The 22,421-nt window shown below is 57.5% G+C and overlaps 1 protein-coding gene across 4 annotated transcripts in view; it reads left to right on the forward strand.

The window, feature by feature from the left end:
* Nucleotides 1–22,421, forward strand: part of FMNL1 (formin like 1) — a 62,067-nt gene that overhangs the window by 13,258 nt on the left and 26,388 nt on the right. The window contains exons 2-6 of one of the 4 annotated variants that reach the window (XM_044999549.1): nucleotides 10,459–10,542; nucleotides 16,855–16,938; nucleotides 18,438–18,511; nucleotides 20,086–20,169; nucleotides 22,148–22,288. In XM_044999549.1, the coding sequence (XP_044855484.1) occupies nucleotides 10,459–10,542; nucleotides 16,855–16,938; nucleotides 18,438–18,511; nucleotides 20,086–20,169; nucleotides 22,148–22,288 (467 nt within the window). Of the gene's footprint in view, nucleotides 1–10,458; nucleotides 10,543–14,894; nucleotides 14,950–16,854; nucleotides 16,939–18,437; nucleotides 18,512–20,085; nucleotides 20,170–22,147; nucleotides 22,289–22,421 lie in introns of those variants that run through there. The other 3 variants (XM_044999551.1, XM_044999550.1, XM_044999552.1) reach the window with 3 other exon arrangements.

Raw genomic sequence — 22,421 nt, forward strand, 5'->3', positions numbered from 1 at the left:
TTTCCAAGCTGAAGAGTCCTAGCCTCTTTAATCTTTCCTCGTATGGGGACCCTCTCTAAACCCCTAATCATTTTAGTTGCCCTTTTCTGAACCTTTTCTAGTGCTAGAATATCTTTTTTGAGGTGAGGAGATCACATCTGTACACAGTATTCGAGATGTGGGCGTACCATGGATTTATATAAGGGCAATAATATATTCTCAGTCTTATTCTCTATCCCCTTTTTAATGATTCCTAACATCCTGTTTGCTTTTTTGACCGCCTCTGCACACTGCGTGGACATCTTCAGAGAACGATCCATGATGACGCCAAGATCTTTTTCCTGACTTGTTGTAGCTAAGTTAGCCCCCATCATGTTGTATGTATAGTTGGGGTTATTTTTTCCAATGTGCATTACTTTACATTTATCCATATTAAATTTCATTTGCCATTTTGTTGCCCAATCACTTAGTTTTGTGAGATCTTTTTGAAGTTCTTCACAATCTGCTTTGGTCTTAACTATCTTGAGAAGTTAGTATCATCTGCAAACTTGGCCACCTCACTGTTTACCCCTTTCTCCAGATCATTTATGAATAAATTGAATAGGATTGGTCCGAGGACTGACCCTTGGGGAACACCACTAGTTACCCCTCTTCATTCTGAGAATTTACCATTAATTCCTACCCTTTGTTCCCTGTCCTTTAACCAGTTCTCAATCCATGAAAGGACCTTCCCCTTTATCCCATGACAGCTTAATTTACGTAAGAGCCTTTGGTGAGGGACCTTGTCAAAGGCTTTCTGGAAATCCAAGTACACTATGTCCACCGGATCCCCCTTGTCCACGTTTGTTGACCCCTTCAAAGAACTCTAATAGATTAGTAAGACACGATTTCCCTTTACAGAAACCATGTTGACTACTGCTCAATAATTTATGTTTTTCTATGTGTCTGACAATTTTATTCTTTACTATTGTTTCAACTAATTTGCCCGGTACCGACGTTAGACTTACCGGTCTGTAATTGCCGGGATCACCCCTAGAACCCTTTTTAAATATTGGCGTTACATTAGCTAACTTCCAGTCATTGGGTACCGAAGCCGATTTAAAGGATAGATTACAAACCTTAGTTAATAGTTCCGCACCTTCACATTTGAGTTCTTTCAGAACTCTTGGGTGAATGCCATCTGGTCCCGGTGACTTGTTAATGTTGAGTTTATCAATTAATTCCAAAACCTCCTCTAGTGACACTTCAATCTGTGACAGTTCCTCAGATTTGTCACCTACAAAAGCCAGCTCAGGTTTGGGAATCTCCCTAACATCCTCAGCCGTGAAGACTGAAGCAAAGAATCCATTTAGTTTCTCCGCAATGACTTTATTGTCTTTAAGCGCTCCTTTTGTATTTTGATCATCAAGGGGCCCCACTGGTTGTTTAGCAGGCTTCCTGCTTCTGATGTACTTAAAAAACATTTTGTTATTACCTTTGGAGTTTTTGGCTAGCCGTTCTTCAAACTCCTCTTTGGCTTTTCTTATTACACTCTTGCACTTAAGTTGGCAGTGTTTGTGCTCCTTTCTATTTGCCTCACTAGGATTTGACTTCCACTTTTTAAAGGAAGTCTTTTTATCTCTCACTGCTTCTTTTACATGGTTGTTAAGCCACGGTGGCTCTTTTTTAGTTCTTTTACTGTTTTTCTGTTTTTTAGTTCTTTTTACTGTTTTCAAGGTCCCTGCCTTGGGAGCTCCCCCACTCCCCAAGATGCCAGGAGCGCACGTGTCTCTTGGCAGGAAACCACAGGGAGGGGCCCAGCATTTTCTCGCTCTGCTTCTCATGCCACAACCCGCTGAAGCCACCCGTGATGGTAGCCAGGGATGCAGCAGGGCGGCTGCTTCCTGCCCCTCGCTGCCTGGCCGGCCTGGGGGGCACTGGGAAGAGGGAGGGAGGGGGATCCCCCACAGCCACCGCCTAGCTGGTCCCAGACAGGCCGCGGGTGCTGCTGCCAGGCCAGGCTGTGCTGGCGGGAGGTGGTGACAGGAAACAGCCCATGTCATTGTGGAGAAAAGCCTGGGCAGTGCGATGCTCCTCGGGCGGTGCAGCTGCCTCTGGGGAAGGGCTGGTGTTGAGCTGTGTCTGTGTCTGCCCCCCCGGGTGCCTGCTATGTGTCCGCCCATGGGCGGCTTCCGTGTGATGGGGCCTCTGGGGGTGGCCTGGGCGTGCGCCTGTCTCTGGGTGCCTGTGGGCATGTCCCTGTCTCTGGGTGTCCCCGTGGGTGTGTTCCCAGGGCATGTGCCTGTTTCTGGGTGTGCCCTGGGCACGTCCCTGTCTCTGGGTGTCCCCGTGGGTGTGTTCCCAGGGCATGTGCCTGTTTCTGGGTGTCCCTGGGCACGTCCCTGTCTCTGGGTGCCCCTGGGGTGTGCCCTGGGCACGTCCCTGTCTCTGGGTGCCCCTGGGGGGTGCCCCGGGCATGTCCCTGTCTCTGGGTGCCCCTGGGGTGTGCCCCGGGCATGTGCCTGTTTCTGGGTGTCCCTGGGCACGTCCCTGTCTCTGGGTGCCCCTGGGGGGTGCCCCGGGCACGTCCCTGTCTCTGGGTGCCCCTGGGGGGTGCCCCGGGCATGTGGGCAGCCCCTGGCTCATGTTATAGTTCGTTTCCCTCCCGCTCGTCTGTTCTCATCGCTGAGCAGTCGGGTGGGATTAGCGCACTTGCCAGCTGGCTTGACGGGGCCAGGGCAGCCCCTGGCTGCATCCCTTCCCCCCACCCCCAGGGCCTGCTGCTTTGTCTCTGCATCATCCCTCGATCTACCTGCACGTTTTGTGCTGGCGCGAGGGGCCTGGCTGACACCCCTGGAGCCTCACCGCCATCCCGCCGCCAGCGAGGGAGAGACGGTGCAGGCTAGTGACTGTGGCGCTGCCTTGGGACTCAGAGACTTGGGTTCGGCTCCCAGCTCCGTCCTGACCTGCTGGGTGATGGTGGCTGACTCCCTTCCCCCTTTCCGCCTCAGTTTCCCCTCCCAGCCCTTGTCTGTTCAGGCTGGGGAGACCAGACAGCAAGTGTGAAACATTGGGACAGGGGGGGGGAGAGAGGGGAGATAATAGGAGTCTATATAAGAAAAAGACCCCAAAATCGGGACTGTCCCTATAAAATCGGGACCCCCTAGTTCAGGCTGAGAGCTGCTTGGGGCAGGGCCTGTCCCTCTGGGTGCCTTTGCACAGCAGCCCCCGGGCCTGGCTTGACACACCTGGGCTCGTGCTGCCACCCTGAAAATTGCTGGGTGGACGGTGCGGCTCTGGCTCTGGGGCGTGGGGCGTGGGGCTTGAGAGCCCGAGCTCCAGGCCAAGTCATGGCTTCCAGGCGCTGGCTGCGCAGCTGTTCTTAGCCCGTCAGCCAGAGCCTGGCTCAGCCTGGCTCAGCCTGGCTCGGAGGCCCACTGCTGCAGACTCTTGCAGGCTGCGTAGCTGTACCCGTGTGTCTGTTCCACGCCTGGCACCATGGGGCCCTGATCTCCATGGGGCCACTGGGTGCTGCCAGCATGTCCAAGGCTGCCCTTCCGGCTCCCACCCTGCCCTGCCTTCCCTTGGGACAGTTCCTCTGGGCTGGGTCAGTGACTTTGGCCCTTGGCCAGGCAGGACCCGCTCCTGGCTAAAGGCGCTGGCATAACCCGACTGGAGAGGCTCCTCTGCTCCCGCTCAGCTAAACGCGCCAGCCCAAGTCTTCAGCCACCCCCAGGGGTGCCCCATTTCCTGAGGTTTCAAAACGTGACCAAACCACTCTCTGTAGGACACGCAGCGTCCTGCTGCTGCTATGGTAGGCAGTGTGCTCTGATGGGCAGGGCCCTGCAATGGGCATGAGGACTCCTGGGTTCCCAGCTCTGCCACTCACTGTGTGACCTGGGGCAAGTCATGGCCTCTCTCTGGGCCTTGGTTTCCCCATCTGTAAAATGGGCTAATGATGCTGGTGACCAGAGATCAGTGGATGAGAGTGCTAGAGCAGTGCAGAGTATTCTGATCCTTAACAGGAAAGCTTATTTATACGAGGCCATGGGTGTCTGGCACAGGGCAGAGAGTAGTAAGATGGCAGCTCCCTGCCTGACGCAGTGAGGTGTGTGTGTTGGGGTGGGGCTGCCGGGGAAGCCTGAGCTGAGATTGGAACCCAGCTCTGATCACAAATGGCCCCTCCCTCCTGACCGGAGCTGAATTGCCTGGGCAGCTGAGGGAACACAGCCGGGAAGGAGCCAGCTGGCTTAGGTCAGTGTCCCCAGGTGCTCTGTGGGACCTCAGGTGACTGCATGCCAATCGGATCAGCACAGAGCTGCTCAGGCGCTGGAGCCTGGATTTGGAGCAGAGTTCCTGGTGGTGGGATCTGGGGCTTTGGTGGCACAGCCCACTGCAGGGCCCCTGCCACCCCATCACCACCCAATGGCCCTGCCTGTCTCAGGAGTGGCAGCAGGGTTCAGAGTTAAGATCATTGGGGAAGTCTATGCTTTTTGGAGAGGTTGTTTCAGGCTCTCTGCAGACTCAGGCAGTCACATTCAGGTCACATTTTTCAAGCTTTTTCTTTACATCTGCAAAGGCTGGAAATGTGACAGCTGAGATCCTGGGGCCTAGCCATGGCCCATAAGCCCCATGACTTAGTCCAGTCCTGGCTGCAAACCGTATTGAGCGTGCGTATGGGAAAGAGACGCAGTAGGCGCTGCTGGCTCTTACTCCTCTGCTCAAGCCATTACACCAGCATCTCCTTGCTGAGTCACCAATGTCCCTCTGACCAGGGAAAGTGGTGCACAATGGCCCATTTGTGGAATCGGTATAGCTGGGAATTGCAGTGGCTAACTGGCAACAAGAAGTACTTTTTCACACAACATACAACTAACCTGTGGAACTCATTGCCAGGGGATGTTGTAAAGGCCAAAAGTATAACTGGGTTTAAAAAAGAACTAGACAAGTTCCTGGAGGATCAGTCCATCGATGGGTATTAGCCAGGATGGGCAGGGATGCAACCCCATGCTCGGGATGACTCTAAACCTTCAGCTGCCAGATGCTGGGAGTGGAAGACAGGGGTGGATCACTCCAGAATTGCCCTGTTCTGTACGATCCCCCTTGAAGCTCTGGCACTGGATACTGGGCTAGATGGACCATTGGTCTGACCCCACGTGGCAACTCTTATGCTCTTATATTTGTATTGCAGTGGTGCCCAGAGCACCCAGCTGAGCTAAGGGTCCTACTGTGTTCACTGGTAACAGAGGGACCATGCGGCATAAAGACTCCAGGGGAACCTGGGAGTCTGGACCCGTAGGCTGGGGGAAGCCACAAAGGCTTGTGTCCCGGAGCTATTGAATGTCCAGACAGCGCCTACGAACGCGTTAATTGGCAGTCAGTTCACTGGAGTTTAAAAACAAATGTGGAGGCAATTGCCTCCATTGCAGCTCCTTGTTTGTCGTAATAATACGGACCTACATTTATAGAGCCCGTTTTATCCCAGCCCACTGTGCCAGCTGTGGGGAGGAATTGCTTCACCCAGCACTGAAATGCAGCCACCTCTGGGGTGGAATAGGCAGCTGCTTAATAGCGCACAATAATGCAACACATTAGTCTAGGACAGGAAGTGAAGAAGGATTCCTTATGCAACTGAAATTGCTGGGAAGAGCTAGGGGAGGCAGGAAGTAATCGGCCAGACTGGAGCTTGGCCCGGACACCAGGGTTCACTTGACCCTTCTTGCAGGGTGCCGTGCCGTGGGATTTTTAGTGATCACAAATGGTCAGAGCCTTGGGGCTATGTCCCATCCAGCAGTGCCAGCCCCACCTGGGGGACACCCTTCCAAGTACTGACTGGGGTGGAGCTGTTGAGATCTGATGAGGGGGCTGGCCAGGTTGGAGGATTCAGTCTGTTCACTGAACTCTGCCTGAGGAAGCTTTCCCCTGGCCCTGTTGTCACTCCATGTGCCTGGGCCGGGACAGCCAGAGCGTGGTGCTGGGCCCTGTTCCCAGGGGAGGATTGTAATGGTGCGCTGGCGTGGGCGGGGTGCACAGCTGGGGGCATGCAGATGTGCTGGCGTGGGCGGGGGGCACAGCTGGGGGCATGCAGATGTGCTGACTGCTCCCTGCAGGATGGAAACTCCAGACCAGGGAGGAATCCAGGACCTCAGGAGGTATCTAGTCCAACCTCCTGCTCAAAGCAGGACCAATCCCCAGCCAGATTTTTACCCCAGTTCCCTAAGTGGCCCCCTCAAGGATTGGACTCACACCCCTGGGTTTCGCAGGCCAGTGCTCAAACCACTGAGCTATCCCCCTCCCCGCCATGCTGAGGAGGCTCCTGAGGCGATGGGCTGGGGAATGTCAGGACAAGGCACCTGGTGGCGATGCCAGTGCGGCATCTCGTTCGCTGAGGGCTTTAAGTCCCTGCGTAGCCCAGGCAGCCGAGCCTGGGCCAGGGGCCAGCGAGAGCTGGGAGCTCTGGGAGCACAGACGGTTGCTTTCCCTGGGGCGAGCCAAGTGGGGGGGCAGGCTCCACTTTATTAACCGTGGCGCTTTGGAAGCTAAGTGAAGCTCAGCGCGTGAGCTGCCCCCAGCAGTTGTGCTGAGCAAAGCCCTGGAGGATCTCTGGCCGATCCCTACGAGGGAGGGCAGCTCTGTGCCTGGGCTGGGAGAACGCAGACCTGTGAGCCCAGCTGGGCTCTTACAGCCTGAATGGAGCCCCCAGATGTCCTGGAAATGGGGAGGAGGCCAGAGGGGGCTCCCTGAATGGTTGGGAGTTAGGGATCCTGGCCCCAGCAGAGTGGGGTGGGGGGCTGGGCACGAAGCCAGGGCAGGAATTAGGACAATTAGGAAGATGGCTCCCTTGGGACAGGAACCAGGTGCTCAGGTTCAGAGCTGCCCCGTGTCCGTGAGGCCCTCACGTTGGTTTAAGGTCCTATTGACCTGCCTTCCCTGGTACTGGTGAAACGGCAGGGGTCTGCCCAGCTGCATTAGCCACCGCTGGGGGGTGGCACCCAGCATCTCTCCTTGGTCAAGGATGTTAACGAGAGAGGGTACGATGGGCGGGTGGCATTGCTGTCTCTCTGCTGGAGCGAAAGCCCCACCCCTGCCAGCCCCTCCCGTGCCAGGCTCTCCCAGCCTGGGCTGTGATGTGTAAATCTCCCCCATCAGGGTATCTGCTTTACAGAGAGGGAGAGGAAGTGACTCGTTGGAGACAGGAGTTCTGGCTCCCAGCCCGGTGCTTTAGCCCCAAGATCGTCCTGCCAGGGCTGCTCCACGCTGGGAAACGGCCCATTGTCCATGAGCGCCTGAGCCGTTCAACGCGGCGCGTAGGTGAGGGCGGTTGTGTGTGATGTCCGGGGAAGCCGAAGGCAGCCCTGCCTACCCGGAGAGCTCTGTGCTGTTAGTTAACAGACCATCTGACATGCTGCACTTGCCCTTGTGCCCAGTGGTTCCTGGGCACCAGGTGGCACCGTGCCCAGAACCCACATCACCTCTGGCAGTGGGTGCCGTGGGAACGGGGCCCGTTCCTGGGAGAACACCCACCGCAGGTGCAGCTTGGCTCTCAGCTGGCTGCTCGCAATAGGAGCACGATCCTGCTCAGCGCCCAGGCACCGAGCGCCGGGGCTGTTGATTGTCTCCGTGGCTATTTCTGTTTCTAGCCTCGCAGCCTAATTTTAGCCTCCCGCTCAGCTCAGCTCGGCTCTGCATGGCTGCGGGAGGGAGGAGGGCCCCCGCCACATGCTCACCCCAGTGTTTCCAAAGCAAAGGGACCGAATGAGCCAGCACAGATGGGAGTGAGCTGGATCCAGTGGGACCCGCCTAACCCCAGCTGTGCCTGGAGCAAGGTTCTCCCCAGGCCCTGGGATGCCTTTCTGCCGTGGGTTTCCCCGCTGCTGGAGAATCCCTGAGCCCTCTCCTGAGGTGGCTCCGTGTCCTTGGCAGAATCTTGTCTCCTCTCAATCGCCTCTGACAGCCTCATTCATCCCGAATGCACCACAAGGGCACTGAAGTGCAGTTAGCGGATGGTGAGATTTCCGCTCCGTGAGTGCATCTGGCTTGGCAGGTCTCCTCCTGGACGCGCTCCTCTCAAGTGAGCCAAGGCTCTTTTCTTTATTCTCGAGCAGTTTTGGTTTTGAGCCCAAATCCCTCTGGGAACATGTTTCCTCTCTTGTTTCTCATTATCTGGGCTCCTAGGATGTTGTGTTCATGTTGCCCAGGCTTTGCAGCCTGGTAGCCTGATGGCTCAAGCTAATTTGTGTGAAATGCCATGAGTGTTGGCTGCCCTCCACTTTTAGCACTGTGAGAAATCTCCAGGCACCTCACAGCTGTCACTGTCACCACTCAGAGTCATTGCATTGGTTGGGCTAGTACTCAGATCCTCCTGCTTGCAAAGCACAAGCCTTGAGCCTTTGGGCTAAAGGAGAATCCCTGTTAGCAGTGTAGGGTCTATGACCCTCAGTGGAGCAGTTCTCAGTCCATCCAGTAGAGGGCACTGGTTTACATAAACACCTGCCAGCTCATCGCATGATGGAGGTGCATCCCATGAGCACCATGTGTCATTGTTCCTGCCTTCAATGGGCAATGGAGCTTTTCCTCCCAGCTGACAGCTGCCCCTCCCTGGGCCTTAGCTCCCGGGTCCTTGCTTTTTGGGGGGAAAAGTGACGATTTTCTTTAGAACCAGGAAAATAACCCACACTCTGCATTCAGTGTCTGTGGGGAACTGCTGGGCTTCATCTCTCGAGCAGGATCAGGCCCCCGTCCCCGGTTAGTGTCCCTCGGGGCTCCTTTCATGCAGCCCCATTGCCACCCCTGAGTCCTGGCAGGCTGCCCCGGGAGCTCCAGAAATCCCAGGGCAGGCAGGTCTGTGTGCTTGGGCTCCATCTTGGAGGCCAGGGTGGAGCATGGCCTGCTGGGAGCTGTAGGCTCAATGGGGCCCTGTGCTGGAAGGGAGAGGACTTTGGCCTGGTGGCTTCCTCGCTGGGTCCCGGCACCGGCGCTCAGTGAGCGAGCTGCGACTCGTGTAACTGCCTCAGGCCCTCCCCCTCCCCCAGCACAGCCGAGCAGAAGGAGAAGTGAAGTCCCCTGTGCTACCTGTTTGGCAAGGGGAAGTGACGTCACGTCCTGTTGCTGCACACGCGACGCGAGGGCAGCCTCTGGAGAAGCCAACCGTTTGTGCCCACACGAGGGGCCCGATCCCTAGGGTGACCAGACAGCAAATGTGAAAAATCGGGACAGGGGGTGGGGGGTAATAGGAGCCTATATAAGAAAAAGACCCCAAAATCGGGACTGTGCCTATAAAATCGGGACATCTGGTCACCCTACCGATCCCGGGACAGGCTGAGCTGCCCAGGGCTCTCGCTGGCTCCCCATCTCTCCAGATCGGGCCCAAACCGACTGCCATGGGATGGGGAAGCAGGAAGGAGCTTGAGCAACATCAGTGCTGGGAACACCGCAGCGCACAACATCCTGCCGCTGAGCTCATGCCTCTAAACAGACACTGATTTCATGGGCTGAGACCAATCACGCGACTGCACACGGCTCCCACGTGGTCTCTCGGAGGGAGAGCGGTAACCGCATTTAATGCAGCTGGGGGCTGGGAGCCAGGACTCCTGGGTTCTACACCCCACTCAGTCGCTCCCTGTATGGACTTGGGCAAATCACATCCCCCATCCGTGCCTCAGTTTCCCCGTTCATAAAATGAGAGAGAACGATACTGACCCACCAGGCAGGGCCAAGCTGTGAGGCGTGAGCAGCTGATTCTAAAGCATCCGGAGGCCCCCAGTTAAAACACGCCATCAGTGGGAGTCTGGGCTTGTCAACTGGTGATGAGGAGCTTAAATCATTGCACTGAAACTCAACTTGGCTTTATTGATCCTTGTGTGCTGCACAGGCATCACCGCAGCACTGAGCAAGTTCCTGGGGTTCTGCCCTGTCCCCGTCCCCCCCCCAGCGCCATGTGCAGTGCAAATCCCGAGGGGGAGGAAGCTCCTGGGTTGGTGGTGAGGAGCACTGGAGTGGGGAGTCCTCAGGACACTATAGGCTGAAGCCTCTCGTTCTGCAGCCAGACACTAGAGTGGATGTTGGAGGTCTCCACCTGTCCAGGACAGACTGTCTGTGTCTGTGCCAGGGTTGTGCTGAGCTGGGAGTCTGTCTCTCCGAGACCTGACCAGTCCTGGCAGCTCTGGTTGGTGACGGAGCAACCCAACCACTTCCTGACATGGAGCTGGAGCTCAGGGGCTCCGTCCTTGGAGGTGGAAGGGTGGGCTGGGGGGGCGGGGATGCAATGCTGGTAGGAGGGTGGAGACCTGAGCCCAGCCCCTTGGGTCCAGGGCACTGGAGGAAGATGGGGTGACATCACCCAGATACCTGGGGTGCAAGGGACCCTGCATTGTCCAGGTTGGGCCTAAACAGACGGATGGCTAGACTCAGCCCTCCCCACCCGGGGCTCTGCTTCCCTCATGGTCATGGCAGCTGGGATGTAACCCTCTCCTGTCTCATCCCCGTCTGTCTCCCCTGCAGGATTCCATGAACTTGCCGCCCGACAAGATGAAGCTGCTTAGCCAGTACGACAGCGAGAAGAAGTGGGAGCTGATCTGTGACCAGGTGAGACTGAGGTGCCCAATCCAGGGAAGTCGCCAGGAGCTGCGGGCACCCAGGCGCCACCCCCCATGGCCACCCTAGCACCTGCTGCAAGAGATGCAGCGCCCTCCATTACCCACTGCTACACAACACTCACGGCAGGAAACTCACACCCAGACACTTCCCCCTGGCCCCTTCCTGTATTGCTCAGGTTGGTACCTGATCACAGGCTTTCAGTCTGATGCTTTGCAGCATGACTCACGGCAGCGGGGCCAGAGCGGGGAGAAGTCACGCTCATTGCTTCAGCCCACCGATGTTGCGAGTGGCCCGGCAGCCTCTGCTCCCAGCTGGGGTGGTCCGAGGGCCGGCTCCCTGCCAGCCCTTTGCAGTCACTGGAGGTGCCTGCAGAGGAATCTGATGGGCTGAATCCTCTGAAGCCAAGGAGGCTAATCCCAGCATTTCCTCCATGAGTCATTTCTCTCCCCTTCTGTCATCTCTGCACCCACACTCAGTCAGTTCCTTATCAACAGAAAGATTCACTTCACTGCAGGGATGGGCTTTCTGCCAGAGGCCTCTGCCCAGTAGCCTTTTCCTGGTGAGCTGCAAAGAAAGCCGGGTCGATCCTCTCGCTCGGCGGTGGTGCTGGGAGGCCTTCAGGAGGGGGCAGGGACTGGGCACGTGTGTGCACTAGTTCTTATCCAGCTCAGAGAGGGGTGGGGGGCCTGCCGGATCGGGCCCTTAATGCCTGCCAAGCGCTTTGAGGCTGCAGATGCCGTGGAAGTGCTGAGTATTATTAGAAACTGGTGAAAGATCAGATGCCTCAGAAAACCCTGTAATTGATGCATCTCACTGGAGCGACTGCCTCCCTGGGGAAGGGGGAGGGGCTGGTAGTTTTTGCTAGGGGCTGGATGTTTTAACCAGTCAGCCTCTGCGCTTGCTTGTTAGTTCAGGGGTTCTGGTGACTCCAGATTTTGCTTTTGGGGGTCCGTGTTGAGTGAAACCCTCAGGTTTGGGGGTTGGGGCTCGGGGGCCGGGGGGGATGCTGAGCTTTTGAGCAGCAAGGCCGCAGGCTGACTCAGGTTGGCAGTGGCCGCTGGGCATTGCCATCCCAGGGCTGCCTTGTTGGTTCTGATGAGCAGTTAATGTGGCTCCTGCTCCCGGGGGACATGGAGGGAATGACAAAGCAGCTTTGGCTGATGGCAGGCCCAGAGGAGAGGCCACAGGCTGGGTGGGCCATGGAGACTCGAGTCTGTGCACTCTGGATCAATGGGGGCCATGGGCTAGGGGCTCACCCAGCACAGGCATTCCTGGCCCTAGCCCAGAGCTCTGCTCCGGGGTCCCAGGGCTGCCCAGGGACAATGAGTGTCATCACCCCTCTAGCCTGCCTGTGGTCCGGGGACCTGAGTCTGACCGGAGCTTGCTGGGCCAGCTGGGCCGTGCGCTCCCTGAGGAGATGGTGCCAGCTGGGCACACTGCCCAGAGCAGGCTCTTCTTGGCATGTTCCATGGCCAGAGCCTCAGGGCCCTGATTCTGGCTCTGACTGGGCACAGGCATCTCCTGCCCTTCAGTGGAGCCCTGCGAGGCTGCCAGGAGTCCAGCATCTCGGAGGGGGCTTGTGCATTCCTAATCCCAAAGCCGGAAGGGACCATCCAGTCTGATCCCCTGGATCGCACAGGCCAGACACCTGCCCCACAGTGATCCTCAGGGCAGGTCTGTTAGAAAAACGTCCCAACTTGATTTAACAATTGTCAGGATTGGAGAATCCACCTTGCAAAGTTGTTCCAACGATTAGTTACCCTCGCTGCTAAAAACTGATACCTTATTTCCAGTGTAAATTTGTCTGGCTTCAACTTCCCGCCATTGGATCGTGTTACACCTGCCTCTGCTGGATTGAAGAGCCTGTTTTCAAACCTCCGTGTGCAGCCTCTGTCCCCAGGACTGTCCTGCTCTGCTACAATCACTTCCCTTCCCTTTGCCTCAGTTACCCCATCGATGTACCAGGAAGGAGAAGTCCTGAGGCATTTGGATGAAAGGGGATCTCGATGCCTAACCCAGGCCAGCGCAGTGTGGCTCATGCAGTAGCGGCTCATGCTTTTAAATCCAGTGGTCCCCTTTCAAGCCCCATAGATGGATCATCATTAGAGAAACATACGTCTCTGTTACGAAGGGTGGTAGTGCTGCAGTGTCGACAGTAACGGGAGGGGCTCTCCCGTCAGGCCTGGTCTACATAGAATCTCAGGGCTGGAAGGGACCTCAGGAGGTCATCTAGTCCATCCCCCTGCTCAAAGCAGGACCAACCCCAACTAAATCATCCCAGCCAGGGCTTTGTCAAGCCTGGCCTTAAAAACCTCTAAGGAAGGAGATTCCACCACCTCCCTAGGGAACCCATTCCAGTGCTTCACTTTACATTAATAAAGTGCTTTCCCTCCTAGGGAAATAGTGTTTGCTAATATCCAACCTAGACCTTGTTATGTAGACAAAACTATACAGGATCGTTTCAGGGGGCAAGACTAAGATGCCACATTTATTATGATAACACAATTTGATTTATGACCAATAACTAATATCTAATACCTAGACACACACACACACATCCACACATGCACATTTACACATCAGATGTTCTGCAGTTGCTGCATAGTCACCAGTCCCGGACATAGCTTGAGTTCATGGCTTGATTTCGCAGCTTGGGTTCGTAGCTCATGGCGGCTAACTGGCCAGGAAAGCCGGGCACAAGGAAGGGCTGGGTCTGCTCTCCCATGTTGGCAGCAGAATGTTACCCTCCAAAGCCTTCCATCTCGCCCATCATTTTGTAGGCTTCAGTTTGAATCCAGAGTCTATAGGTCTTGCTGTGTCACACTGCCTCTGGGTTTGGTGATTGATCACCTGTCAATTGCAGACGGGACTTTCAGCCTCGGACCTGGCTTTGATCTTCCTTCTATTGTACCTTTTTAGGGTGGACTCTTCACACTTTGTTAGGGCTCTTGTCCGCATCTTCAGCCGTTGGTGTTTGAACTTTATTTCATCAGGACAGGCTGGTGCCGGAATTCCATCATTCATACATACCTCAGTCACACATCTAAACTAAACTAATAAGATTATAGCCGAGTTTTGCAAAACTGAAGGCTGCAGCAAGCTTTTACAAAATGGAGTGAGCGTTTTAAAATGGAGTTTGAGTTACCGTGTAGACAAGTGTAGTGAATGGCAAACAGTGAGCAGAAGTTACAATACTGAAACAGTGCAAGTCTTAGTGATTTAAGCAGGAACTGGATTGACCGTGAAACTTACAACGGCAACTGGCTGAACAGCTATGGCTCTTAACAAGCATCTTAATGGTCAATTAGCCAGTTACTGGGGAAACCGGTTTTATGAATGAATGTTGTTTCATTCATACAACTTTACTTATGAAGTTACATTAATAAAGTGAACAATTAAAAACAATTTCATTCATCAGTTCTACAACCTCCCCCACTGCAACTTGAGACCATTACTCCTTGTTCTGTCATCTGCTACCACTGAGAACAGTCTAGATCCATCCTCTTTGGAACCCCCTTTCAGGTAGTTGAAAGCAGCTATCAAATCCCCCCTCATTCTTCTCTTCTGCAGGCTAAACAATCCCAGTTCCCTCAGCCGCTCCTCATAAGTCATGTGCTCCAGCCCCCTAATCATTTTTGTTGCCCTCCACTGGACTCTTTCCAATTTGTCCACATCCCTTCTGTAGTGGGGGGACCAAAACTGGACTCAATACTCCTGATGTGGCCTCACCAGTGTTGAATAGAGGGGAATAATCACTTCCCTCGATCTACTAATACAGCCCAATATGCCGTTAGCCGTCTTGGCAACGAGGGCACACTGCTGACTCATATCCAGCTTCTCGTCCACTGTAACCCCCAGGTCCTTTTCTGCAGAGGTGCTGCCTAGGCACATGGTTAGGATGACGTAAGCTGCCTTGCGTCAACCTAACCATGGAAGCGTCTGCGCTTAACTGTGGGTCCTGCTGATGTAAGTGCTTCTCTATGCCGGTTTAGTAACACCACTTCCCCGAGCGGTGGAGCGTCATGGCTGCTGTACTTAGGTGGACACAGTGACAGTGCTGATTCTGTTGCTTACATGGACAGGTGCCGGCTTTCAGGAGCTGTCCCATAATGCCCCACAGTGATGTCCAAGCGCTACTGGGGAGGTTGTGCACCCAAGGAGCCAAGTGCAACGCACAAGCAATTTACTAACCGCAGTGGCTGGATGCCGATGTAATTTTGTGGTGTCAACATGGCCTGACTGTAGTTAATCCACCTCCCCGAGGGAGGGGCGGTAGCTCGGTACGTGGAAGAACCCTCTGTGGACCTAGCGCGGTCTGCTCCGGGGTTAGGTCGCCATAGCGATCTCGCTCAGCAGTGTGGATTTGTCACGCCCCAGAGGCAGAACTAGGCCCCGGTACGTTTTCAGTGTCGACCGGCCCTAGGACAAGCAGCTTCTTCAAATGAGTTAACATCTGTGTGCCCAGTATCTGCAGTGACACTGATAGCGGCGGATTGATGGGCCCTCTGCTCACCAGCTGGTGTCAGGCAACAGTCCCTCTTGCACAATCTTCTACTGCGGGTGGAGGCAGGCCCAGCGCTGTGCGCGGGGGGTGGGGGAGAGGCAGGCCTAGCGCTGTGCGCGGGGGGCGGGGGAGAGGCAGGCCCAGCGCTGTGCCCGGGGTGGGGGGGAAGGGGGGAGGCAGGCCCAGCGCTGTGCCCGGGGTGGGGGGGAAGGGGGGAGGTAGGCCCAGCGCTGTGCCCGGGGTGGGGGGGAGGGGGGGAGGCAGGCCCAGCGCTGTGCCCGGGGTGGGGGGGAGGGGGGAGGCAGGCCCAGCGCTGTGCCCGGGGTGGGGGGGAAGGGGGGAGGTAGGCCCAACGCTGTGCCCGGGGAAGGGGGGAGGTAGGCCCAACGCTGTGCCTGGGTGGGGGGAGGGGGGAGGCAGGCCCAGCGCTGTGCCTGGAGTGGGGAGAGGAGGCAGGCCCAGCACCGTGCCCTTGGGGGGGGGGTGGAGGCAGGCCCAGCGCCGTGCCCCATGGAGGAGGAAGGCCCAGAGCTGGGCCATACGGGGGAGGAAGGCAGCCTGGTGCTATATCATGGGATGAGGAAGCTGCTCTGGGGTTATGCACAGGACTGGACATCAGGAGATACGGGTTCTAATCCCACCGCTGACACAAACTTGTCCTTTGGCAAGTCCTTTAATTTCTCTACTTTGTAAAATAGGGATAATATTCACCTAGCTCATGGTCAGGGCGTGTGCAGCTGAATGGAGGAGGGCGTGTGTGACGAACTGGGACTGCTCTTACTGTGGTCTGTGAATGCTGAGGGGGGCGATCTGCATTGGGGGATGGGAGACTGGCTGTAGAGAGGAGGCCTGAGCATGTAACGTGAGAACCCAGGAAGGGGGAGAGGCCAGGTGACACCTCTGCCTGGGAAGCTGGACAAAGGCTGGGGAGTGAGAGGAGTTTCAGGAGCTGGCTGGGGAATGGAGGGGAGCCCAGACAGGGCTCTGACCCCCCAAGGGGGCTTTGATGCTCCTGGGACCCCCAGATGGACCTAACTGGGGAGGATCCTGTTATCTGTGCCTGTAAAACCTGTGTTCCTGTTGTCTAAATAAACCTTCTGCTTTCCTGTCCTGGTGAATCACAGGAGGCCGGGGGTGCAGGGCCCCGACTCCCCCACACTCCGTGACAGCGTGTAAAGAGCTTTGAGCCCCTGGGTTGGCGGGGAATAGGAAGGTGTGGGGCTCTATAATAGGCGTGGCCGGGGGGGTTACAGAGCATCCAGCTCTGGGCACTGCTCGTCCTTGGCTGGGCAGGACTGACAGTTGGAGGTGGCGAGACAGGAGACTGGACTAGAGAGTGCGGTGGTGTGGTCTGGGGCAGGGGACTGCAGGGCTGTCACAGGCAGCTGCTGTAGCTTCTGAGCTGGGGAGGGTCCCTGTGGCACTCCCCCACCCCCATGCCCACAGCACTGCGTGATGACCGGTGTCTGTCTGAGCCAGGCCGCTTCACTTGCTCCCACTCTGCATGGAAATCCTGCCGGATCCTGGCAAACGTCCTTTCTCTGTAAAGCCACCGACTCCCCGTCTGGCTAGTGCCCGGGGGCAGGCGACCTGGGCAGCGGGTCCCTTCCGAAGAGCGAGTCTCTCTCCCTGCCCCATGCAGCTGTATCTCATGCACAGCTCAGACCCCTGCAGTCTCCTCCGCGTCCCGCTCTCGCGTGGGTGCTCACCCGGGTGCGCACACATTGCGCCAGTGCTCAGGGCTGCGTGTTCTCCTCCAGCGTCTGAGGAAGCTCCCTTCTCCCCCCTCCTCGCAGGAACGGTTCCAGGTCAAGAACCCCCCCTCTGCCTACATCCAGAAACTGAAGAGCTACGTGGATACGGGCGGAGTCAGCAGAAAGGTGACCTCCGATGGGCTGATTGCCATGGCGCTATTATCCTCCCCCTTTTATTCTCCCCTCTCCTTTGCTGCCCCTTAGCTTTCGTGCCGCGGTCGAGCGCTGAGGTCCCCGAACGGGGGTACGTGCACCCCCAGGGCACAGGAGCTGTCGGAAGTGGTGCCCGGTAGCAGGGGGGTCTGTCCTCTGTAGGGGGGAGGGGAGCCTGGACCAGACAACCCCTCTTCATGCCATGAGCCCTTCGAGGACACTGGTATTCAGGGGGCAGCGGCCTAGCTGGAGCTTGGGGGCAGGTGTCCAGCTCCTGGCTGGCTGGCTCCCGGGAGGAGAGCGAGAGCAGAATTACAGGGGCGCAGCGGCCCAGGAGAGAGGTTCCCTGGGCTGGGACCCAGAAGAGAGACTGGGGAGCCTGCCTGAGTCACAGCACAGCCCCCAAGGCTCAGTGGGGCCCACGTGGGGGAGCAAAGGAGGCTCCCTGGAGCGGGGCTGGCAGCTGGATACTGGTGGGCTGAGTCACAGCACAGCCCTTAGGAGAAAGGCTGTGGAATCCCTTGGCTGCGAGGAAGGCGTTTAGTCCAGGGACCAGGGCAGAGGAAATGGGCAGGGTGAATCGGAGCTGGAGCTGCCTGATGCCAGGTGAGGCCCCCTCATTTCCAGCCAAGGCTCCCCCAGCTCCCTGTCCCTCCCTGCCCTTTACGTGCCCACTCCCTCACGCCCCACCAGCGCCCCTCCCCGCAGCCTAACCTCCTTACAGCTGGCGGGAAGTGGGATTCCCAGCTCACACCACTTTTCCTGATTTCAAGAACTTTCCTGCTCTGCATCGAGATGAAACTGCAATTTTTTGAAGTTTTTTGTGTGGAAAAACCTCAGAGAGACACCCCCCCCCGTCCATCCCAGAATAACCTGAGGTCAGGGCACTCCCCTGGGATGTGACAGCCCCAGGCTCCAGGTCCCAGGGCCTGTTCTGAGTCAGGCTGTTCAAGACTGGGGCTGCGTCTCTCTCATTTTGACTCAAAATTCCATCCTGGGCCTGAGGAACCTTCCTTACAGAAGTTTAATGGAAACTGGGACGTTCCTGTGCAAAGTTTGGGATTTAACAGGTCGGCATTTTCTGATGAAAAACCATTGAGTCACAAAATGTCCAACCCCCTCTAAACCTCACGTCCCGTAGCCCTCCCCCAGGCACCCCCAGCCAAAATGCCTTGTCTTCTAGTTTCCCCCAGGCAGATCTCCACCAGCCACATTTGAAACTTATTTCACTTTGACTCTGTAAATACTTAAGTCTGTTAAGGCCTAAAATAACTGTGCGCAGAAAGGAGATGCTGGCCTGAGGGAAGGCAAGCAGCTGGTCTCCGAGGGTGGTCCGTGGACCAGTAACGTTGGGAATCGCTGCTCTGGAGGTTATCTGGAGTTAACACAGGTGGTAAACGAGAAATGAGGCTGCGGCCTGGCCAGTGATGTTGCAGATCTGTCTAACGCCCCTTTGCTTTTTCGAAACGCAGTTTAAGAGGCGAGTGCAGGAGTCCACACAGGTGCTCCGAGAGCTGGAGATCTCGCTGAGGACCAACTATATCCGGTGAGTATCTATGGATCACGTGCTAACGTCCAGGGTTCGTGCAGATGACTGTCTCCCTCTAGCGGCCGCTCCCAGCCTGCAAGTGACTCAACTATGGTGATAGGGCTTGTGCTTGTGCAGGTCTGCGTTTTAATTGGCGGCTGTGCCGACTGGGTGTGCAGACAAGGGGTGTTACACTCTTGCCTGCTAATCACTGCAGGCCTGCAAGGAGGCGGAGCTGCTATCAATGCTAGCCGGAGGTCTGCTTTGACTCCAGCAGCAGAGGTGCTGTTTTTTTGAGTACAAAGGTCCCTGGCTCAAGACCCGTTAGTGATGCATTCCTGCCATGCGCCATGTGCGGCTCTCCTCTGCTTGGCTTTCAGATGCCATAATGGTCGTGCCGTGTCTGGGAGGGGTGAGCACGGTGGGGAACTAGGGATGGCCCCACTGAGTTTGCCTCAGTGCTACCATCCCACTGTGACAATCTCATGACTTTGGTGGTGAGGCTTTCATGGGCCCCTGGCTGTCTACCAGCCATACCTGGATCATGGAAGATCCAGAACAGGTGCAAGTCTGGGTGGAGATGGGACCTTCCCTCCTCTGCTGGTTAGAAAGCGTTGCCTCATTTCAAACCTAACCTTGTTGATGGGCAGTTTATATCCCTTTGTTCTTGTGTCCACACTGGCACTTCTGTGGCCCCATGCTTTGTGCAGAAGCCTCTCTGAAGTTACCTGGAGTGCAGCGTGTGACAGGCTCTCAGGACCAGACCCAGGCTGGGTGGGAATGGGCACTGAGGCCTGGCCAGCCCAGTGGCTGCGCTGCCAGGGTGACCTGGAGTATGTCTAATGCTAAATCTACCCCCGTGCGCTGGGGCAAACCCACTGGGACCCAGCACTGATCTGGAACATCCATACTGTCATCTGAGCATGGGGCAAAAGCAGATGAGCAGTGCCCCTCCCTGATCGTGGGGCTGGGGCTGCCCGGTGCCATCTGGGGCCTGGCCCAAAGCCAGTCGCGTCTCAGAGCGATGGAGGCAGTTGGAGGCGCCTGTGAGCAGGTCCTGTGGAGAGCAGGTGCCTGCCTTCTACCCGTGGCGTGGGCAGAGGAGCATGGATGGGGTGGGGGTGACGGCAGCCAAGCAGGAGACAAGCGGAGGGGTTTCTGGGAGAGCAGGAAGGTGGGTCTGGGGGTTCAGGCATTGGGCTCTGAGACTTAGGAAACCTGAGGGCCATTCCCAGCCTTGCCACAGACACCCTGCCTGGCCTTGGGCGAGTCCCCGCACAGCTCTAGGAAGGGAGCAGATTACTTAATCCCAGGGCTGTGGCTAGTGTGTGAGGGGGGCAGAGCCAGCGTGCGTCCAGCCCACTCGGCCCCTGCCCACTGGCTCGTGCAGAGCTGCCCCTGGGCTCCCCGTTACAGCTGGGTTCAGTCTGAGCAGGGGTAGCCACAGGGCTGGGCCGCTCCGGCCCGACGGGAGGGGAGAGACGCTCTAGAAAGGAAGCAAAGGGAAGAAAAGAGAAACGGGCGTGAGGATGGGGGTGCAGCTGGGCCGTCCCTGCCTGATCTCCCTGGCTAACGCACCTCCTCTCCCCCAGCTGGGTGCAGGAGTTCCTGAACGAGGAGAACAAGGGGCTGGACGTTCTGCTGGAATACCTCGCCTTCGCCCAGTGCGCCGTCACGTAAGTTGCTGCTGAGCCCTGCGCCCCGCCGGGGAGGGGAGGGCGCTGGGACGGGTTGGCCCCGCGTCAGACCAGCGCTGCTGTGCCGAGCTGTAAGCACACGAGTCGGGCCTGTGACTAATGTAGGAGACCTGCCTGAGCGCCATGCTCATGAGATCCCTGCTCCTGCGTTAACAGGCCCTGGTCTGAACCTCGGCCACTTGGCTAGACGGCCTCTGCGTCCCTCACTAGCAGCTTGTGAGCGGGGGGAGGCGGCCCCTTGGCTTTCTTTACGGCTCGTTGGGACCGAGTCCCTGAAACCAGCCTCCCCGGAGGGCAGGGCCAAGAGCCACGGTCTGGGGCCGCCCATACCTGCTAGTGCACCAGTCTGTGCCCCCTGGCAGCAGGGCGCGCCAGCCCCTAGCAGCCGCGGGCAGCTTCCAGGCGGGGGGCAGCACACTGGCTAGCCCACAGGTGCCAGACTGGGGCCCACCGGGGTGCTGGTGGCTCTGCCCTGTCGTCTTTCATTAAAAGAAGCTTGATCTTCACGTGCCCTTCCCAGAAGCGACTTTCCCACACACACGACAGCTGTAGCTGCCTGTCCTGGCCTGGGCATGGGAGGGGAGGGGCCACACGAGCCGGGCCCCTGCGACATCAGGGCTCGGGCCCCAGCTCTCCATGGGAGGCCAGCGGGATCTGGGGTGTGCGAGCGGGGCTCCCTCGGCTCCGTTTCACCAGGAGCAGGTTTCTGAGGGCAGAGGAGCCAGGCAGAATGAGACCCAAGGGCTGGGAGCTGAAGCCGACTAGAAAGGAGGTGCCAGTTGCTCACAGGGAGGGTGATTAACCAGCCTCCCTGGGGACAGGGTAAATTCTCCATCCCTGGGAGTGTTTAGATCAAGACTGGCCGTCTCCTGACAGCTCTGCGCAAGCCATTGGGGGTGGCCAGGCACCTTGGTACCATCTAAAGCAGAGTCTCATCCCCCTCCCCTCACACACCCCGAGCCTTCAGGGTCACGTGTGCCGTGCCCGCCTCTGGGAACATGCCCAGCTCACAGACCCGCTGGGCTAGACGGCACCGCATGGGCCAGCCCCCTGCCGAGGTTCAGGGTGGGCTGAGCATGGCTGGCACTGAGACCGTTCTGTGGTACACACTGAGGGGGGCTGCACAGATTTTGGCTTCACAGACGGGGTTGCCAACCGGCAAAGGCTGAGAAACATGCTCCAGCTCAGACGCGCTGGCACCCCTGGGGGAGGGTCTGTGGCCTGTGCTAGGCGGGAGGACAGACTTAGATGATTCTATCTGGCCTTAAAAGCTATGAAAACCCTTAACAAATGTCGCCCCTCCCCATCCCCTTGTCCGTCCCTGTCCTGGGTGCTGAAATTTCTGCCGCTTGCCGAGATCTCCCTAAAAGCCCGTCCGTCTCCACTCCCTCAACCTGCTGCCTCAGGGCCGGCCCTGGCGCCCAGGGCTGGTTGCTGTTCCGTGATTAACCCACCTGGGACGGATGGTTAAACCTCCCTGACCTCAGACCCCTGGGCCCGCATGGTCTGCGTGCGGGGTGACAGGGCACCTCCTCCGCGGAACCATCCGTGGGGGCGTTGCTGGTCCCTGGGGGCACGTGTGGGCCATGCAGGGCCGTGGTGGCAGCAGAACCTGCCCTGAGGCGTGTGTGGCTAAGTGTGGCTCTGGCCGGCTGAGTGGTAGCGTTGGGCTGGAGGCCGGCTGGGGAGCAAGCTGGTGTGGGCCAGTCTCTGCAGTCCCAGAGGAGTGAGAGCTGGGCTGGGCTGGGCTGGGCAGTCTCACCCCCCCCCCCCCGGCTCGAGTTGTGGGGGCCTCTGCCGAGGAGCCGCGAGATCCCTAGGCAGGGGGACCTCCTCTCACTGTGCTCTGTCGCTGGGTCTGCCCTTCCCCCACCACTGGCCGGGATCCTGCGGCCTCATATGAGGCCTCGCTATATTCTGCTGACTCACACGTCTGTCTTCACGTGTGTGGCTCCAGGTACAATATGGAGAGCGCAGATAACGGGAGCCCGGGCTCTGACAAGGGCAAGTCCCCGGACAGATCCATGGAGGACCTCAGCAAGAGCAACTCCTCGTCCCCCACACAGGGCTCCTCCAAAGCGAGGAACCTGACTATCAGGTAACACACGCAGCCAGCATGGGACACCCGTCAGCACTCCCGCCCTGCTCAGAGGTACCGGCGGAGAGGCCATTGCCAGTGGGCAGCTCCGGGCTGGGTTCTTCTGGCCAAGCAAACAGGCTGCAGCTCGTGG

This window comes from Mauremys mutica, chromosome 25, assembly GCF_020497125.1.
Source record: "Mauremys mutica isolate MM-2020 ecotype Southern chromosome 25, ASM2049712v1, whole genome shotgun sequence".
NCBI lineage: Eukaryota > Metazoa > Chordata > Testudines > Geoemydidae > Mauremys > Mauremys mutica.